This window comes from Neolamprologus multifasciatus, chromosome 18 (assembly GCF_963576455.1).
Source record: "Neolamprologus multifasciatus chromosome 18, fNeoMul1.2, whole genome shotgun sequence".
NCBI lineage: Eukaryota > Metazoa > Chordata > Actinopteri > Cichliformes > Cichlidae > Neolamprologus > Neolamprologus multifasciatus.
The window spans coordinates 32874416-32893680 of NC_140456.1; the positions used below are offsets into that span (position 1 = coordinate 32874416).

Below are 19265 nucleotides of genomic sequence, written 5' to 3' on the forward strand. Positions count from 1 at the left end.
TGACTGAAAGGGTTCTTTAAAATGCCAGAACCAGGAAGTACAGACTGTGCTTGTCTGAGTCAGATCCCCAGTTGAGGGCTCTGACTCAGGCAGGGTTAAAGATCTAAACATCTGATGTTCCTAAAACGTTTGCATTGTACTGGATATATAATAAAGAAATTTGTTTCACTCCTGATTATTGTTTCTTATTCTACTGTTTCAAAGGTTCCACTTGCATCTAGTTTAGTGGTGCACCAGCAGCCGACTTAACCCTTTAAAGCCGGTCGGAGCGGGCACGCTCCATTTTGCATAACTATTTTTAAATCCCGGTAGCTCTGCAACCACGTAAGCTAGCGCAATATTTTTTTTTGCATATGAAACCGGAGGAGTTGTACTTACATCTTATGCCATCAGCTTGTCCTCGGTCACAGTTTCCTTCCACATATAGCTTTGCAAAAATTGCATAAAAAGCGCTTGAAGCAACAAAAACATAATATTCCAGAAACACGCTTTGCCGATCCGATCAGCTGTTCGTAACACTTCCTACGTCCATCAGCGCGAACTTTTGCATGTCCGCCATGACCTGCCCGAAACCGGAAGTGACGTCATTTTGCGGAAATGTAGGGGGTTTTTTTACCATCAGGGCCTCATGAGCCTATACTGGTGTTTTTAAAAGTTATGTTTGACTTTATGACTTTCTGTGTGGTTTCTGGGATGCTTAGGACTCATATTGCACTGCTGGAAATAGTTAATTTTGATTCATATGCTGCTTTTTTGCAAATTTGCATTATAATATTTATTTTTGTTTTTCCTGCAGTGTAGAAAAATTGGTGTATTTCAAAAATAAAACTATGAAGACACTCAAAATAAATTTCCTGTGGTGGGAAACTATTTTGTGCAACTTTTTTGTGTTTACAGTTTTGAGGGATAAGCCTCTTAAATTTCTCTAACTAGAAAAATATGTTAAAAAAACAAAAACGATTTTCAATTTTTTTGTAGGTTATTGCATTTTTTGCAATTTTAGGTAATTACTATGCACTTAATGCAGACATATTATTAAAATTTAGGCTGTAATGGTTGTATTGATGTATAGCAACTTGAAATGCTCCCAAAAATGGCTCCACAGCATGTAAAAATATAATATAAGCTCTGGCAAACTTGGTTCTATGGTAGGTCTTAAAGGGTTAATACTGTTGCACCCCCAGCCAAACAATGACCACTGTAATAAAATGCTTCATGGATGCTGGTGTTCGGCACGGCCACACAGCTACTGGTGGCTTCTGTTATTCGCTGTGACTTTCCTGAAGGCAGCAGTTTGTGATCTGTAAATATTTGTGCTTTTTTCCCCTCGACAACTAAGGCCCAGATCTCCGCATGCATCAAATGGTACATTATGCAGAGTTTATATTAATGGGAGAACTGTCACCAGTATGAACCATGAGGACCTTTCATGCTGCTGGTATGAATCTTTTAAAGGCGCGAGGCTATTACACCCTTCTTTTTAATATATCTACACTTGACGTAAAAGGGGGCTGCAACTGAGAAGAGCATCCATTTAGTGTAAGTGAGATGCTCTCTATCTTATTTGCTTAATTTAATATTTCGTGTCAGATATGGTTACTAGCAGGAAATATTTGGAGTATACAGGAAGTGGTAATTTGAAATTTGAGAGCAAGATAAACAGCAGCAAATGAGCCTCTCGTCCGAAGATATCTGCACTCTGACAGTAAATGCTTTGCTTCTCACGTCCGTCGGTAACTTTTTTTCCTTCGCAAACCAACCGTGTTAGTCAGGATGTCTGTGCTGTTAAGTAAGAGAGTGTTTCCATTTATCATCACCTGCAGTGTTTAAAATCTCCCTGACCGTAACCTTTAACTCTCAGCTGAAAACATCATCGTAAACATGATTTTTTTACTTATTTATTCACATTTAACCCTTATTATTTATCCAAGGTAATAAAACCCTTTAAATGAAGTCTTTAGATTCAAAAACCTCTCATTTTCAAGAATGTCCTGGCCAAGACAGACAGGAATACAGTAGTTGAGTAGACTAGTATCACAGAAGCAAATACACACATTAAAAAGACTGCAAAAATATGTAAGACTGCGTTCTTCCATTTGCGCAACATCTCTAAAATTAGAAATATCCTGTCTCAGAGTGACGCTGAAAAACTAGTTCACACATTTATTACTTTCAGGCTGGACGACTGTAATTCATTATTATCAGGATGTCCAAAAAACTCACTGAAAAGCCTTCAGTTAATCCAAAATGCTGCAGCAAGAGTCCTGACAGGGACTAGAAAGAGAGAGCAGATTTCTCCTGTTTTGGCTTCCCTTCATTGGCTTCCTGTTAAATCCAGAATTGAATTCAAAATCCTGCTCCTCACATACAAGGTCTTAAATAATCAGGCCCCATCTTATCTTAATGACCTTGTAGTACCATATCACCCTATTAGAGCACTTCGCTCTTGCTCTGCAGGCCTACTTGTTGTTCCTAGAGTATTTAAAAGTAGAATGGGAGGGAGAGCCTTCAGTTTTCAGGCCCCTCTTCTGTGGAACCAGCTTCCAGTTTGGATTCAGGAGACAGACACTATCTCTACTTTTAAGATTAGGCTTCAAACTTTCCTTTTTGCTAAAGCATATAGTTAGGGCTGGACCAGGTGACCCTGAATCCTCCCTTAGTTATGCTGCAATAGACGTAGGCTGCCGGGGGATTCCCATGATGCATTGAGTTTTTCCTTTCCAGTCACCTTTCTCACTCACTATGTATTAACAGACCTCTCTGCATTGAATCATATCTGTTATTAATCTCTGTCTCTCTTCCACAGCATGTCTTTATCCTGTCTTCCTTCTCTCACCCCAACCAATCACAGCAGATGGCCCCGCCCCTCCCTGAGCCTGGTTCTGATGGAGGTTTCTTCCTGTTAAAAGGGAGTTTTTCCTTCCCACTGTCGCCAAAGTGCTGCTCATAGGGGGTCATATGATTGTTGGGTTTTTCTCTGTATCTATGAAGCGCCTTGAGGCGACTTTTGTTGTGATTTGGCGCTATATAAATAAAATTGAATTGAATTGAACTGAATTGAAAAAGCACAAAAGAATTAGTCCAAAAATAAACCAAAATTATTAATTTTAATGCCGCTCTAAGTCATTGTCTTGGGCACAAACACAGGGGGCGGGTACTAATATTCAGCCTGAAGTAACTGCTTCCGGGTTACCTGAAATCTCCTTAAAGAGGAGATCATAATGAATTTAAGTTCGTGTTGATTCCACGAGGACACAGTTACAAATCTGAACGCTCATTTTTTCCAAATTCACCATAAACCTTCAGGACAGACCTTTGGGACCAGTAACAATAACTTTCCACACTTAATGAATGTGAGTGAGTAAGATAGTAGCAATGCAAAATCAGCCTAAAAAACCAAATGTGCACTGGTTGAGTCTATGAAATGACAAATGCGTACAACACAGAGTGGTGAGAAAGAGCTTTAAGGTTTCTAATAAAACCTCTGTGCTACGTGATAAACAGTATCCAGCATATGTAACCACTGTGAAAACAGATGCATATAAATAGGAACACTATAATCCAGCACCGACATGAAAGTGAAAGCAACTTCCTTCCCTCAAAGGTCTCTGTTTGAAAGTTAAAACCAAATCGATTTGACTTTTTTCACCACTTGCTGAATGCATGCTATAAAAGAGAGGGAGTCATCAATTATAATCCCTAAGCACTTACACCGATCAGGCATAACATTATGACCACTGACAGGTGAAGTGAATAACACTGATTATCTCTTCATCATTTGAATTTGAGCATTTGTCCTCAGAGTTTATGTGTGAGAAGCAGGGAAAATGGGCAGGCATAAGAATATGAGCGAGTTTGATAAGTGCCAAAGCGTGATGAATAGGTGACTTGGTCAGAGTGTCTCCAAGTGTAAAGCTGGTTCTAATTAAAATGTGTCACATCACAGCTTGCTGCATATGAGGCTGCATAGCCACAGACCAGTCAGGATGCCCATGCTGGAGAAGGTGGCCTGCTCTGATGAATTATAGGAATGGCTGGGTGTGTGTCTGTCACTTACCTGGGGAGCCAGGATACACTATGGGAAAAGGCAGCTGACACAGGCAGTGTGATGCTTTGTGCAGTGTTTTACCTGGAAACTTTGGGTCCTGCACGTACCACCTACCTAAGCATTGCTGACGGTGTGCACTTTTCATGTTGGCAGTATTAACTCTGGAGCCTGTGGCCTATTTCAGCAGGATAATGCGCCTGCCATAAAGCAAAAATGGTTCAGGAATGATTTGATTAAATTCAATTCAATTTTATTTATATAGCGCCAAATCACAACAAAAGTCGCCTCAAGGCGCTTCATAGATACAGAGAAAAACCCAACAATCATATGACCCCCTATGAGCAGCACTTTGGCGACAGTGGGAAGGAAAAACTCCCTTTTAACAGGAAGAAACCTCCAGCAGAACCAGGCTCAGGGAGGGGCGGGGCCATCTGCTGTGATTGGTTGGGGTGAGAGAAGGAAGACAGGATAAAAGACATGCTGTGGAAGAGAGACAGAGGTTAATAACAGATATGATTCAACACAGAGAGGTCTGTTAACACATAGTGAGTGAGAAAGGTGACTGGAAAGGAAAAACTCAATGCATCATGGGAATCCCCGGCAGCCTACATCTATTGCAGCATAACTAAGGGAGGATTCAGGGTCACCTGGTCCAGCCCTAACTATATGCTTTAGAAAAAAGGAAAGTTTGAAGCCTAATCTTGAAAGTAGAGATAGTGTCTGTCTCCTGAATCCAAACTGGAAGCTGGTTCCACAGAAGAGGGGCCTGAAAATTTGAGGAGCACAATAGCAAGTTTGAGGTTGGACTTGGCCTCCATATTCCCCAGATCTCAATCCAATCGAGCATCTGTGGAATGTGCTGGAAAAGCAAGTCCGATGCATGGAGCCCACAGCCTGCAACTTCCAAGACTTGATGTTGGTGCAGATACCACAGCACACCTTCAGGGGTCTAGTGGAGTCCATGCCTTGATGGGACAGCACTGTTTCAACATCAAAAGGTGGACCAACACAATATTAGGCAGGTGGTAATAATATTAAGCCTATGTGGCATATAATAGGAAAGTAAGACCCCAGGACATGAAAGTTGTAGTGGTTGTTTCACAAAGTGAAGCTTTTGTCAGAAACATTCACAGTCTCTGCAATATTGGTTGCACAGATAGTTGCAAATTCCTGAGGCATGGTTCATGCTCTGTTTGTTTCTTTGTGTTTTTGTTTTGTTTTTCTAATTTCCATTTGCCGATGGGTTTAAGCACTGATAACGACTTGGTTAAGCTTAAAAACTTTGTTAGGTTTAGTCAAAGATTGTGATTTGGGGGAGAACAAAGAAACAAACATGCAAAAACACTTTTAAACCAGGCAGTTTCATAAACGACAAGGTTGGAATGACAGACTTGGTCCTTCTATATAACATAACCCGATTTGTCACTCACAGCTACTAAAGGACATCTTGTGCCGAGGTGTGACACTGCCAGCTCTGACAAAATGACATTACTCGATGCCCTGGGAATGTGAAAGGGCTGACACACAGACTGTACCTGTGTAGGTGCGATAACTGACACATTAGCTTTTACATCTACAGTGGTTTAGACAGTCTGAACACAAGCTAAATTACAGTGTCATTTAAACTTGCGCTAATTGGTATTTTATAAATAGTACCTGTAGTAATTTAAACGACTTGACTTTACACCGATTACTATCGTCTGGCTCATAGCGTTAGTTTTATGTCTGACGCTTGACTGTTTTGGTTCAGTGTCAGCTCTCTCATTAAACTTGTTTACCGTGGCAACAGGCAGCCTTTTCCAGCAACAAGCTCTGGCAAACCCAGTGTGCACTACCTGCACAGCACCAAACAGCAGACAGACCAAGTTTACCACCAGCTGACGAACTCAGTGACACATTTAGCTGCTAATGAGTCCGTGCTTGCTGGATTAATAAAAGCTTTTTGTTTGATGGCAAGTTTCTCCAATCATATTACAGACACCGTCTGATTTGTTGCCCAAGTCGGCTGCGGATTCCTGCAGGAGTAAAAACAAAGATGTTTTTCGTTGATTTTTTTCAGCATCCAACCCGAGATGCCTAATTGACCTGGGTCACTGATTTATTGAAGTCATTCTGCTGCAAAACCTTGTTGTGAACCTAACTGGCACCGAGACAAGGAATAATGGAGTGGACGAAATGAGTGAGTTCAACCAAGAGTCACTCGCAGCATCAGACAAATGAGGACATCAATTCTCAGACTGAATATGAGTCACTCCGCAGCAGAACAATAAACATAATGAAAAATGACACGCTTAATGTGACTCTTTGTCTCTTCAACACACACCCATACTCTCCCATAATTATTAGTATTTATTGATTTGTCTCTAACGAGCTGCCAGAAAGTATTGCCTTACAATCTGCCAGTTATGAAAAACACTTGTCTATCTTTGAGTTGTCCTTCTAGTCGCCAGCCTTGTGCGCTTCATCTTTTTCTGTGTGAGGATTCATCCTGCTGCAATTTCCAGTGCAGTACCTCGGGATCTCTTTGGGTATCTGCTGATACAGATTACCGATCTGATACCAGAGTTAAATGAATAATTGATAAGCTATATTCCTCCTTTATTTGCATCACTCACATTTCAGCTCAGAATAAGTTGGATTGCTGTTGCATGAATGAGTTTAATGCTTTTTCACAGTTGTGTAGAATCGTGAAGCCCAGTTTATTCAATTCAATTCAATTTTATTTATATAGCGCCAAATCTCAACAAAAGTTAAAGTTTAAAGGCTGTCTCTTGTCTTGTAGTCAGAGAGAGCCTGCAACAAAATTCTCAAAATGTGTCTGCTGCTACGACCCATGTTCACTAATGAACCAATGACAACGCAGCATGAAGAGAGAGATTTCCATCTACCAATTTAGGATTATTGGGGTTGCCGGAGCATATCCTGGCTGATACAGATCAAGAATAGATGGAAGTTACAATACAAAGCCTGGGATTCAAACAAAGAAAATGTATGATTGTGGCAGCAGAAGCCTGGTTTGTATCAGGTCCCTCTGAAGGTATTACAGCTGAGCTAAGTGTGACGTGTAATGAAAAGAAATGGCAAAGGAATAAAACCTTCAGTCTACATCTATGGTGTCACGGTCCTGGTCGGTGACCAAGTGTTTTGATTTTTGTATTATAATTAAGCTTTGATTACGTCACGATTTATCGTTACCAGTCTTTTGGTTCATGGTTCTGTGATTTCTGATCCTTAAGTTTAGTCTCTCTGTTCCTTCTGGTTCCAAGTCAGTCATGTTTCTGTGTGAAACCATGTGTTTGAGTCTGTGGCTTTATCCCAATTCAGGGTCTGCAGCCTTAAAGTACGCAGCCTCAACGATCCTCAAGGGCTGCATACTTATAGACCGCTGAGGCCGGAAGTGTGAGGCTTGCGAAATGGGACGGTCTAGCCTCCGTCGCGCTGCCCAGGTTGCCTAGCAACCATGATACTAACAGCTGGAAACGTTTCATACAGCTTTGTTTGACAGAAATGAAGGAGAAAATCTTTTGTTCATTTGTTTGTTTCTACATGAGCTTTGATCATTCTCTGATTAAGCTCAGCTATTGAACGGCGTATATTTTAAAGTAAAGGCTTTAAAACCAAGTTAGTACAAACGTCACTAATGTCACATGACTTTGCCGACATGTGGCCAACAGTAATGTTTTAATGTTCTTCGTTATTAAACATTTGCACATAAATAAGTGACATAATATTCAGTACTTACTTAAAGTTTACTCTTCGGGCGTCCCTCATCCGCCGTTTTTTTTTCGGCAAAACTATCCACACCCACCGCTGCGCTATGCATTCTGGGATATGTTGGGCCACGAAGTCTACACCGCCACGTCCTTAAAATTCAGGGAAATTAAGGACGCATTTGAGGGCCGCATTTCGAGCAGCCTTCGAATTGGGACAGCCTTCGTCGCGTCGCTGTGATGTAATCGGCCTTAAAATGCGGCCTTTAAGGCTGCAGACCCTGAATTGGAATACAGCCATCATCTGTAAGTCGGTGTGTTTCCTGTTTTACTTTGAAAGTCCGCGTCTTTTGTCTGTGTATTTAGTTTTGCTTTCTTTTTGTCTCGTCCTGCCTAATTAAACCCAGCTGTGTCGCCCTACTGTCTCCTGTTTCCTTATTATTCCTCCGTGTGTTTTAGTCCTCTGTCATGCCCTCCTTGTTATTGCATCGTACTCTCATTTTGCTCTGTTCTCTTGTTGTGTCCCGGATGGTTTTTCCTAGTATGAGTTTTCTTAGTTTCTAGGTTCCCAGTCTAGTTCTAGTTCTGCATTTGAGATTTTGGTTTGTTTTTATAACGGTTATTCTTTTAAGAGTTTCCATCAATAAAGCTGCGCCTAAGTTACTTCCTGTTTCTGATTCCTGCATTTTGGGTCCTTCATCTTGCCTGCCACAGCACTAGCCATGACAAAGGCGGTCAAACATAAGTCCCGGGGGTCAGAATGGACAAAGATTCCAGTCTTCCCAAAGCCCGCTGGATGGTTTTGGGAAATGGGAAAGAGGGAATACATTTTTTAAATGTGTTAATATGTTTTGCAGCTTTTCCTGCTGATAAAGAGCTCCTCCTTGGCCATTCATATTACACCAAATGTGTTTTCACTATGCAAATTTCTGTTATTTACAATCCACATAACAATGGACATTTTCTGCACCAAATAACACCACAAGTCATCACAATGGCTCCACATCAAACTCACAGAAGTCTTAAACAAAAGCGCTAAGCACCTCTATGGCTATTTATAGCTTATATAATGTTAATTAGTCATCACATGCAACTGCAAACCCTCTGGCAATAGTAGTTTAATCATCATCATCAAACTTCAGACAGGTAATTAGTGACTTAGTTAGCGTTCACAGCACCCGATTAACACAGAGTAAAGAAAATATTTCACGAGGTAAAAGTATTACTGCAGTGAAAAAAGATTACCGCCCCAATTTGATATAATATTAATAGTGAGAACACAAAAACTCACTCTTAAGTGTGTTATTGAGTAACAATATGGCATTCATACACAGTCACCACAATCAGTCAGTTAAGGCCATCAGCAACTTTCACTAAGTTTAGGACTGAGATTGTATCTGCCTGGTTTGAGGTGTGCTTTCACGCTCTCACTAACACACATTAATTCAAATGATAAATGCAAATGTTTGGTCCATCATGGCCAAATAAATACTGAAAGGATGAAGTTTGGCTTGAATGATTACGGAGCTGCACATTTTAAAATTAGAGCTACGATGCGTGTCCCAATACTTTGTTTAGTCCAGTGTGTTAAAATGTTGGTAGAGCAGAACATTTGGAACAAAACGCCTGTGATAACTTTTCCCAACTGATTCACTCGCTGCCTTTTTTATACATTAAATACTACAAAATGTGACAATGACGCTGCCGTTACCTCCTTCACATCATTCTTTGTCCTTCTTCCCTTTCTTCCCTTTTTCATCCCGTGCTGAACAACTGAGCACTGATGTCTCTTAATTGGAGCTCTCTATATTACCTCTCTTTACACCAGGCAGAAGAACTTTGCCCGAGGCATCGAACAGCAGCTCCCAGATGGCATGGTGGTGGCATCGGTGCCAACAGAGGCTCAATGCCACGAGGAGCTGTCAGACCCTGTGCCCGACCCAGAATACCTCACAGGTATGAAACCATATTTCATACTTTAGCACAGCTGTGACAAAGCATTGTTATCACCGGTCTGTTGAAAATCTTCCTCAATCAAACAAAGAAGCAAAATGACAAATAAAACCTCACATAGAAATTAAGGAAACAATGGTTTATGTTCAGCCAATAGCTTTTTTTCTTCATTGCACTGAAGCCCTGCTGTAAAGCTGTCTACAATGCAACAGTTTTGGCAAGAAAACTACAGTTAGGATGCATTAGGCATAAATAATGTCCTCCAGAACTGTCCATAATTCCTCTGATATCCTGGGCTCAGCTCTTCTGCGTATGTTTGCAATAATTTTTGACTTTAACTGGGGTTACTTTGATGCTTTGTCTCAAACTTTTTGTTTTAACAGTTTTTAGAAAGCTGTAAGGCGAAGGAAATAGAGCGTATTAATTTACCTCTGATCAGTATTAGAGCTTAGAATGGATTGGTGGATCTCCAGTTCGAGATCTGAAGCCTTGCTTGTTGTGCTATTTTGAATTGCAGTGCAGAGGTATTGCATTACGTCTTTAGAAATTACAGCTGGTTTGTACATATTGCTGCATTTTCTAAGACTCAAAATGTGTTGGAGAAGTAACAATTTTAAATATAAAGATTATTTTTGATACTTGGGTGGAAATACTCTGCAGTCATGCAAGTCTGGAACCAATGGTATCACAAAACCTCCTGTCCTGTCTTCCTTCTCTCACCCCAACCGGTCGCAGCAGATGGCCCCGCCCCTCCCTGAGCCTGGTTCTGCCGGAGGTTTCTTCCTGTTAAAAGGGAGTTTTTCCTTCCCACTGTCGCCAAAGTGCTGCTCATAGGGGGTCATATGATTGTTGGGTTTTTCTCTGTATCTATGAAGCGCCTTGAGGCGACTTTTGTTGTGATTTGGCGCTATATAAATAAAATTGAATTGAATTGAATTGAAAACACTGTATTCCTTCAAAAGTTGATTCTGTTCATCTGGACGTAGCGTTTTGTGGGAGAAACGTTTCATCATCATCCAGGTGACTTCTTCAGTCTCAGCTGACTGCAGGTTTCCAATCTTATAAACAGTGATTGCAGCCATTCCCCAACTCTCTGTGAATGGTACTCATGGCCATTGATCAGCGGGCTTTGATCAGTGGTTGTTGATCAATGGTCATGAGAATTTGCATAATTAAGGACTGACCTCCCAGCCCATTGTTCCTTCAGTGGGCTGGTTTCAGTCATTATGCAAATGTCCTGTTAATAAGATTGAAACCTGCAGTCAGCTGAGACTGAAGAAGTCACCTGGATGATGACGAAACGTTTCTCCCACAAAACGCTACGTCCAGATGAACAGAATCAACTTTTGGAGATTTACTTTCCTGGATGATGATGATGCATCAAGACACTGTATTTCTCCTTTAGAAGCTCTGCCAGGTCTTTACTACAGTCACTTCAGTGGTGGTGTTAACAGACCAACTGTGTTTACTCTTTGAAGTATTGCTTGCTTTACGTTCCTGTATATATCTGAACTCATGAATAATGTAAGAGAGGAGAGTGATTTAAGTTTTTCTTTCTGTGGACTAAACTGAGATATTTACCATGTTGCATATTTGTCGATGTAAAACATAGCTTGTGCTTTATTATCCCTCATCAGCATTTTATTATATTTAGTTATCAGGAAACACACTGCCAGCAAAAGCCAGCTTGTTATGTTTTAAATGCACGAACACAATCCTTAAATAATTACTTACATATTTATCTTTTTTTTTTTAAAACTGACAGCTGTCAGCTGCAGTATGGGCTTGCAAAATCCACACAAAGAAAATATAGTATGAGTGGAAAAGCTTGTACAAAACTCCCAAAAAGTTTTCTGGCTACTTCTCAGGGAAAACTCTGAATCTGTGGTTCATGATTCAAGTCAGTAATGAATGTGAAGGAAAAATAGGTAGAACATTAGCAAAATAATTTTTCATTTGACAACTGTGAGGAGGAGGCGGTAGGCTGGTGGGTTGTGCCACCACTGCCGTGATTCATTAGTGAGCGGTACCAGAAGCCATCGTGCTCTATTCTCGTCATTACCAATGCAGCACATGGCTCCATGTTTGAACAGCGCGCAGCCGTCCAGTGTGAAACAGCTGCCGCGAACACAGAAAACATGAAGAAAAAACCCCTTGGCTTGCTGTATATCAAGCAATTCCAGAAGGCCAAAAATTTGTATCATCCATCTGGACGCCTCATTAGCTACAGAGTTTGACCTCACTGCTTTTTTTTCTCTCGCCCAGCTTAGTTTTACAGCTTTAAATCTTTGAAATCGTGCTGAGCAATCACGACTTCTTTATTGACTAATTTAAAAGGAAAACAGCAAACAGCAGTTTGACAGAAAAGTTAGCTTGAAAGCACCACTCTGTTTTGGAAAAACATTTCTTTTTTTTTCATCTGAGCTAGCATTTAAGCTGTAGAACGTGCAGATATTTTGTAAAGAGTAGGCAGATGCAGTAAAGGGGATATCCTCTATCTGCCTGTCTGTATAAGTAATAACTCTCTTCTTCATGTTTTACAACAATAGTCAGTGTGAAATTAATAATTATGTTTCAGCGTATTTTTCCAGGAATGCTTCATTCGGGCAGCTTGCTAGCTAAGCTTATTCCAGGCACCTGGGTAACTGTCTCTAAATTGCCTCACAGTGAAGAAAGCAGCAGATTGCAGGATGGCTTCATCACTTGTTGTTGATATAACGGCAGTGATACAAGGCCAGTCAGGGCAGCAATTCAAAACTGCATCATCCGAGGTTGTGTGCAAAGGTGATGGACAATCAAATGACAACAGTGTAGCACGGGTTCCAACTGGCATTTATTGGAAACTTCAGAGGATATTAAAACCGCATAATCTAAATGGATCTCCTACTGTCAAGTCCCCAAGCCCTTCACTCTCCTCTTTGTGCCTTCCTTTCTGCCTGCACAGCTCAAACCTTTTTATCCCTATATTCCTCCTGGGTTTGCAGTGCACGTAGCCCAGAACACAGTCCGATGTAGCAGCACTTCTCCTCTCCACCTCCACCTTTGTATTGGGTCTTGGCTGTGGGTTTTACTGAAGAGTAATATCATGAATTGAGATATCATTTCAAAGCATCCGGCATGGTGCTTTAGAAGCACACAGTATATTCTAGGGCACAACTGTTTTCCCACTTTTCTCTTCCAGTGATAGAAGAACTGATGCTTGATGCTTCGGGGTATTTGGAAAGTACAATATGGTGGTCCACATATATAGATTTACTGTATAAAGAAGTCAAAATCTATCATGGAGAGAGCTGAACTCATCATGTGTGCTGGAAATCATATGGCAGCAGCTCAATGCTGACAGTCTGCTGAAGTTAAATCACCGATCTTTTCCATTCTGATGCTCCATTTTAAGGGGCAACCTTCTCTAGGGTTTACAGAGAAGGTTGCCCCTCCAATGGTGCGTCTGGAAGAAGATAATGTCACCCTCATCACCAAAATCCACCTGTACTACACACTGGGATTGCCCATTCTTCTCTATGGATCCGAAACCTTGGTCATCCTCAAGCACAACCTCAACAAGCTCGAGGTCTTCCAAATGCACCATTTGCATCAGATTCTCCGAGTGTCCCTCCCTTCCCATCTCAGCACGATATGTAGTCAATGTCACCAGCAACACTCGATGGAAGTGCTGATCCAGAAGCAATGACTGCAATGATTTGGCCACATCTGTGGCATGAGCAACCATCGCCTGACATATTGCCTTCTGCAGCAGCAGCGCCCCGCCCATTGGAGAATCAAGCATGACGCGCCCAAGAAGACTTGGATCAAGCAAATTGAAGATGATCTTAAACAACAACGTCTAACCCTCAAGGCCAGAGATCACAAGGCCTAGAAGTGCATTGCTGACCAAGATAGAAACCCTAAGGCACCCACAGCGACGTATTGGCTTCGTGGCTGACCTCCCCTGCAGACCGCCAGCTAGGGACAAAAATAAGAAAAAGAAACAGGGTTTACAGTAAATGGTCAGAGAAAAAAATACATATAAAACTATGTCCTGTGATGGCAGTTCTCTTGGTTCCAGAGGTCTGAGGAGAATGGCTAAACTGCTTCAAGCTGATAGGAAGCAAACAGTAACTCAGATAACTTGCACAATGTACTGAACCTTGAAGCAGATGATAATAATACATAGTATCCTGATTCTCAGCTGCCATTCATGTCAGCTAACAATTCACACAAGTCACCAAAATGGGATTAGAAATTTGGAAAAAATGTTGCCTGTTGATGGGCTCCGCCAGGGCTGCCCTTTGTCACCTGTTCTGTTCATAATTTTTATGGACAGGATTTCTAGGCGCAGCCAAGTGGCGGAGGGCTTTCGCTTTGGTGGCCTCAGAATCTCATCTCTGCTTTTTGCGGATGATGTGGTTCTGTTCGCTTCATCGGGTTAGGGCATCCAGCTCACACTGGAACGGTTCGCAGCCGAGTGGGACGCTGCTGGAATGAGAATCAGCACCTCCAAATCTGAGGCCATGGTTCTCAGCCGGAAAAGGGTGGAGTGCCCACTCCGGGTTGGGGATGAGTTCCTGCCCCAAGTGGAGGAGTTCAAGTATCTTGGGGTCTTGTTCACGAGTGATGGGAGAAGGGAGCCGGAGATCGACAGACGGATTGGTGCTGCGGCCGCAGTGATGCGGACGCTGCACCGGTCCGTCATGATGAAGAGGGAGCTGATTTTAAAAGCGAAGCTCTCAATTTACCGGTCCATCTACGTCCCTACCCTCACCTACGGCCACGAGCTGTGGGTAGTGACCGAAAGAACGAGATCGCGGATACAAGCGGCAGAAATGAGCTTCCTCCGAAGGGTGGCTGGCCTCTCCCTTAGAGATAGGGTGAGAAGTTCGGCCATCCTGGAGGGGCTCAGAGTAGAGCCGCTGCTGCTCCACATCGAAAGGAGCCAGTTGAGGTGGTTCGGGCATCTGACAAGGATGCCTCCTGGGCGCCTCTTGGGTGAGGTGTTCCGGGCATGTCCCACCGGGAGGAGGCCCCGGGGCAGACCCAGGACACGCTGGAGAAATTATATCTCTCTGCTGGACTGGGAACGCCTTGGTGTTCTCCCGGACAAGCTAGAGGAGGTGGCTGGGGAGAGGGAGGTCTGGGCTTCTCTGCTTAGGCTGCTGCCCCCGCGACTCGGACCCGGATAAAGCGGAAGAAGATGGATGGATGGATGTTGCCTGGCCTGATAAATCCACCGTGAAATTCACAGAATAGGGTCAGAGTTTGGTCTAAGTCCCATGAAAGCATTGACCATCCTGCCTTGTATCAACAGTTCAGGCTGGTTCTTAGTACTAACCCATTTAAATGCCACAGAGTAATGTTGCAGACAATGTCCATCTCTGCCCGATGCCATGTCTAAAGCTCAAATGATCTCAAATTGATGTCTTGACCAGCCCCAATTTACAGTCAGCTGATCTCAATCCAACGGAGCACCTTTGGGTGGTAGAATGGGACATTTGTATCATGGATATGCAGCCAATTGTGCGATGCTGCAACTGTGTGATGCTGTCATGTCAATATGAACCTAATTTTGTTCTGTTGTACCTTCTGAACGGACTTTATCCTTAATTTCAGGTCACTTTCCATGACCAGTTGTTCGTTTTTGAAAACACTACCTCCATAACGAATGGACTCAATATCTCAGGCAAACTTATCAACGTCTCTTACAGCATCTTCAAAACACTGTTGTAGCTGCTGTGTTGAATGTCATAAGAAAAGAAGGCATAACCCTCAAGCTCTTTTATATTTAAGATGTTTCTAAATAAACTGGCATACTCTTCCATCGCCTTGTCACAAATGATGCAAGCATCACATAAATGCCTCATGAAAGCTGACAAGCAATCACTTGTGGTCCATAAATGCACTCTGTGGAGCTTCAGGCAGAACAAATGTGTTACGCAGAAGAGTACACATTTGCCTTATACTTCTTTTTGCCTGTACAGAAAACATTTTACAGTAGTGTGCAGTTCAGTGTAATAATCAGTAGTCTTGCAATGCTACCTGTCATGTTAGTGTGTTTCATTCACTGTTGAGAGATCTCATCATCTCTGTGACCAAAGACCTTTTTTTTTCTGTCATTATTTTTTTAAACATTGCCATGTTACATAACTTTGTTTATGACTGATGTGCCAGTAAGTCAGGCAGCAAAAATCTGTCCTGGGTGTTCCTGAAACTTGCCTTATGCTGCCTTAAAACCTTGCTTATGAAATGCTTATTTTTGGATCTCTGCCATAGCTGACTTACACTGATTAGTCAGATTCGCTTTGTTAAGGCTCACATGTATACTTGCCTAATATCAGCTAAAGATCCAGAGCACAAAAACACATTTATTTAACAATAATCATAATATTTGGTACTGTATTCATTTCTGTTAGACTCTTTTACTATGACTTAAATGCTAAGCTTTGTTTTCATTTCAAAATTTAGAAAGAAATGTGGAAGAAGTTGCTGTAGCACTCAGGGGTTTGTGATTCGGGTTGAGGTTGTTCTGTTGGGCGGCGGGTGATCTAATGGCTGTGTGTGAGTAGGGATGGGTACCGGTATCCGGTGCCATGATGGCACCGGTTCTGACATAAACGGTAGTGACCAGACCGAAAAGCAGCGCACATTTCGGTGCTTTTTTTCCCTGAGCTGTGATACACTTTAGATTCTAGCCAATCATTTTACGTTTCCGAGGATAGTAGGCGGGTCCAGGTACATACGTTCTTTTAGAGCAGAGCTACAGATTAAAAATGCCCAAGGCGAAGCGGTCAAAATTCTGGCTGTACTTCACAGCAAAAGATGCAAACTCAGCAGCTGCAACAAGTGCTTTAAGCTGATACTGTGATACTGTCAAAGGAGGTAACACCTCAAATCTGATGAAACACCTGGCGACGCATAGTGTTTTTTTTAAAAGCCGAAAAATGCGCCGTATTTGATAGCTTGCTGCGAGACCTCACACCGAGCACATCTACTGCGGGTGTGGTGCCTGTTATCGGACCCGGAGTTAGCAACATCCCCCAAAAGCCCGAAGAGGAGAGTCCTGGCCCCTAGCCCTGCCAGTGTAGCAGAAATGATGAGGATGATGATGCAGCAGCAGCCGTTCTTCTCTGCGTGAGTAGCTTAATGTTGTTCGTGTGTAATTTACGTTGAGTAGGCTAACCACGTTATTACATTAATGCATGTAAGGTGAACTAGCAAACACCATCATAGCTACATGCGGCTGTCTTCTTGTTTGATGGCAGATACTCCCTTCACCCTGGACAAAAAGGCTAAAATGACCAAAGAAAAAGTGGAAAACAGTTAAACATGAGAGGTTTTTGGACAAAGTTTGTGTTTTTTCCATTGTTTAAGCACTGCTTCCAGCCAAGAATGATGCCATATATGCCCCATAGCTGCAGAAAAGGCTAACATTGTTATCTTTTTACAAAAAAACAGCTGAACATGAGAGGTTTTTGGACAAAGTGTGTGTTCTTCATTCTTTAAGCACCGGTTCGAGCACCGGTTCGAGCACCGTTTAAGCACCGGCACCGTTTCAAAAGTACCGTTTTGGCACCGGTATCGGATAAAACCTAAACGATACCCATCCCTATGTGTGTGTGTGCTAACTTAAATCCAAACAGTTATTCCCACAGCTAGAGATGCTATTAGCAGTAGGCAGTATTTGATGAGCCATTTATTAGATTTTGGGGAAGGCAGTTGTATCATACTAAGGTCATGCAGAGCATCCACAAACAGTCAAACGACAACAAACTGGACAAGATAGTGGAGTATTTAGCTACATTTCTTGTAGGTATCAAACTCTAAAAAATCATTGGTAGCAAAATAATAATCTGAAGTTAAGTAGAATTGTTAGAAGCAATCCCCAAACTTCCTAGAATTGGAAACTGCTCATAATTCTCTAATTTATGGACAATTTGACTTTTCTGATACTTCATACTGTATAACCACTTTGACTCAGGCATGAACCTCTGTTATAAAACCAGTTTATATGACTATGAAAGTTCTGGCCAAATTTCCATTGGGATTTCAGCATTGTAATATTTTATGTAGTGCCACCGATTTTAATGCTTTTATAACTGGACTTGTCACAAACTCTACACTCAATTAAGGGCATGACTCTCTGGAGCTTCCTATCTGCCTAATTAAAGGAGTTTCAGGTTTTTAAAACTTTGCCAAACAAGTTATGCTTTAGGTCAAATCTGTTATCATACTGTAGCTTATAGTAATGCATATGAACCTGCAAAACATATGTTATTATGATCTGCTTTGTTTGGTTTTAAAGGTGTAAGTATTCACTTTTACCAACCATCTATCAGTGTATTTTCTTCTGTTTATCCGATTAAGGCTTACAAGGGGGTTGCAGTCTATACCAGCTGTTATAGGGCGAGAGGTGGGCTACACCCTGGACACCTCAGTGTGGGTGATAGACTGGACAGTCTGTCAGGGGCTTTAATGTTTCACAAAATGGATTTTAAACATGTATTGGTGTCCAACAGGCATGTGTCTGCAATTGTTAATGTTTCTCTGTGCAGATACGATTTTATTGACAAAAAAGCCTCGTTTTGCTGCCCATGACAGCCCAGTTTTTCTTGCTATACCCACAGGAAGCTAAATCAGGTCAGTTAAACCAATCGCCTCATTACTTTCAGTGAAGCCAATCTGAGTATAGCAAAGAGAGAGGAAAAGGCTTAATTCTCTTTAATATCCAGAAATTAGGTGATATATAACATAAAAATGAACGTCACCCACAGTGTTGAAAAAGTGACGATAAATCAGCAGCACACCACAAGAGCACCAACAAAAGTTTTCATTCCAAAACAGTTCAGGACAGAAAGTTTTGTAGAGGCAGCAGCTCACCAGCTGGCAACATAATCATTCAGTCAGTGGTACTGATCAACAATCTTGTCACCCCCTACGTGGATATATTATGGTCATTATGTTCTGTGGGCCAGTAGCAGTCTTACTTACTGGCCCTTTAAGACAGATGGTCCGTCATATGCTCATTGAATTCTTTCCTATAAACATTTGCTATGTCTCAGCTGTATGACAGCGAGTTGTGTGAAAGACAGAGAGGAAACTTGCTTCAGTTTAGAAATCTTGGCTGGGGCTGTGGCGACACCATCCACATGAAGTCACCTGGGGCATCTTCTTACCTTACCGCACCTGTTCACTTGGCCTCCACCACTCCACTGAGTGCACAAACACAAGCATCAGATGCAAAGCTCTCCAAGCCCCAGTTTTCTGGCTCTACGCCACGTCTGCTCGTCTCCTGGCAGGCCACGGGCATTATAACAGCGCCTGCAGTTAATTGCAAGGCTCAGGTAATTGTCCGTCGGTTAGACAGACGTGCAGAGGCGGCGTAAGTGAGAGGAACGTCTGTTGAGGCGCCACCCCTCCGTCCCTTGCTGATTCGACCAGGTTTCGTTGCTATGGTCAGTGTATTTGTCACAATGTCAGCACTCCTTGTTCCAGCCCTCTCCGGCCCTCGCAGGGGTGAAATCATTCATCTTCCTATTCATCTCCGGGCTTGGAAGCCATTCATC

The 19265-nt window shown here is 42.2% G+C and overlaps 1 protein-coding gene across 10 annotated transcripts in view; it reads left to right on the forward strand.

Moving 5' to 3' along the window:
• Positions 1–19265, forward strand: part of astn1 (astrotactin 1) — a 587946-nt gene that overhangs the window by 297799 nt on the left and 270882 nt on the right. For all 10 annotated transcript variants that reach the window (XM_085141198.1, XM_085141199.1, XM_085141203.1 and 7 more), the window contains one exon: positions 9587–9714. In XM_085141198.1, the coding sequence (XP_084997324.1) occupies positions 9587–9714 (128 nt within the window). The remainder of the gene's footprint in view (positions 1–9586; positions 9715–19265) is intronic.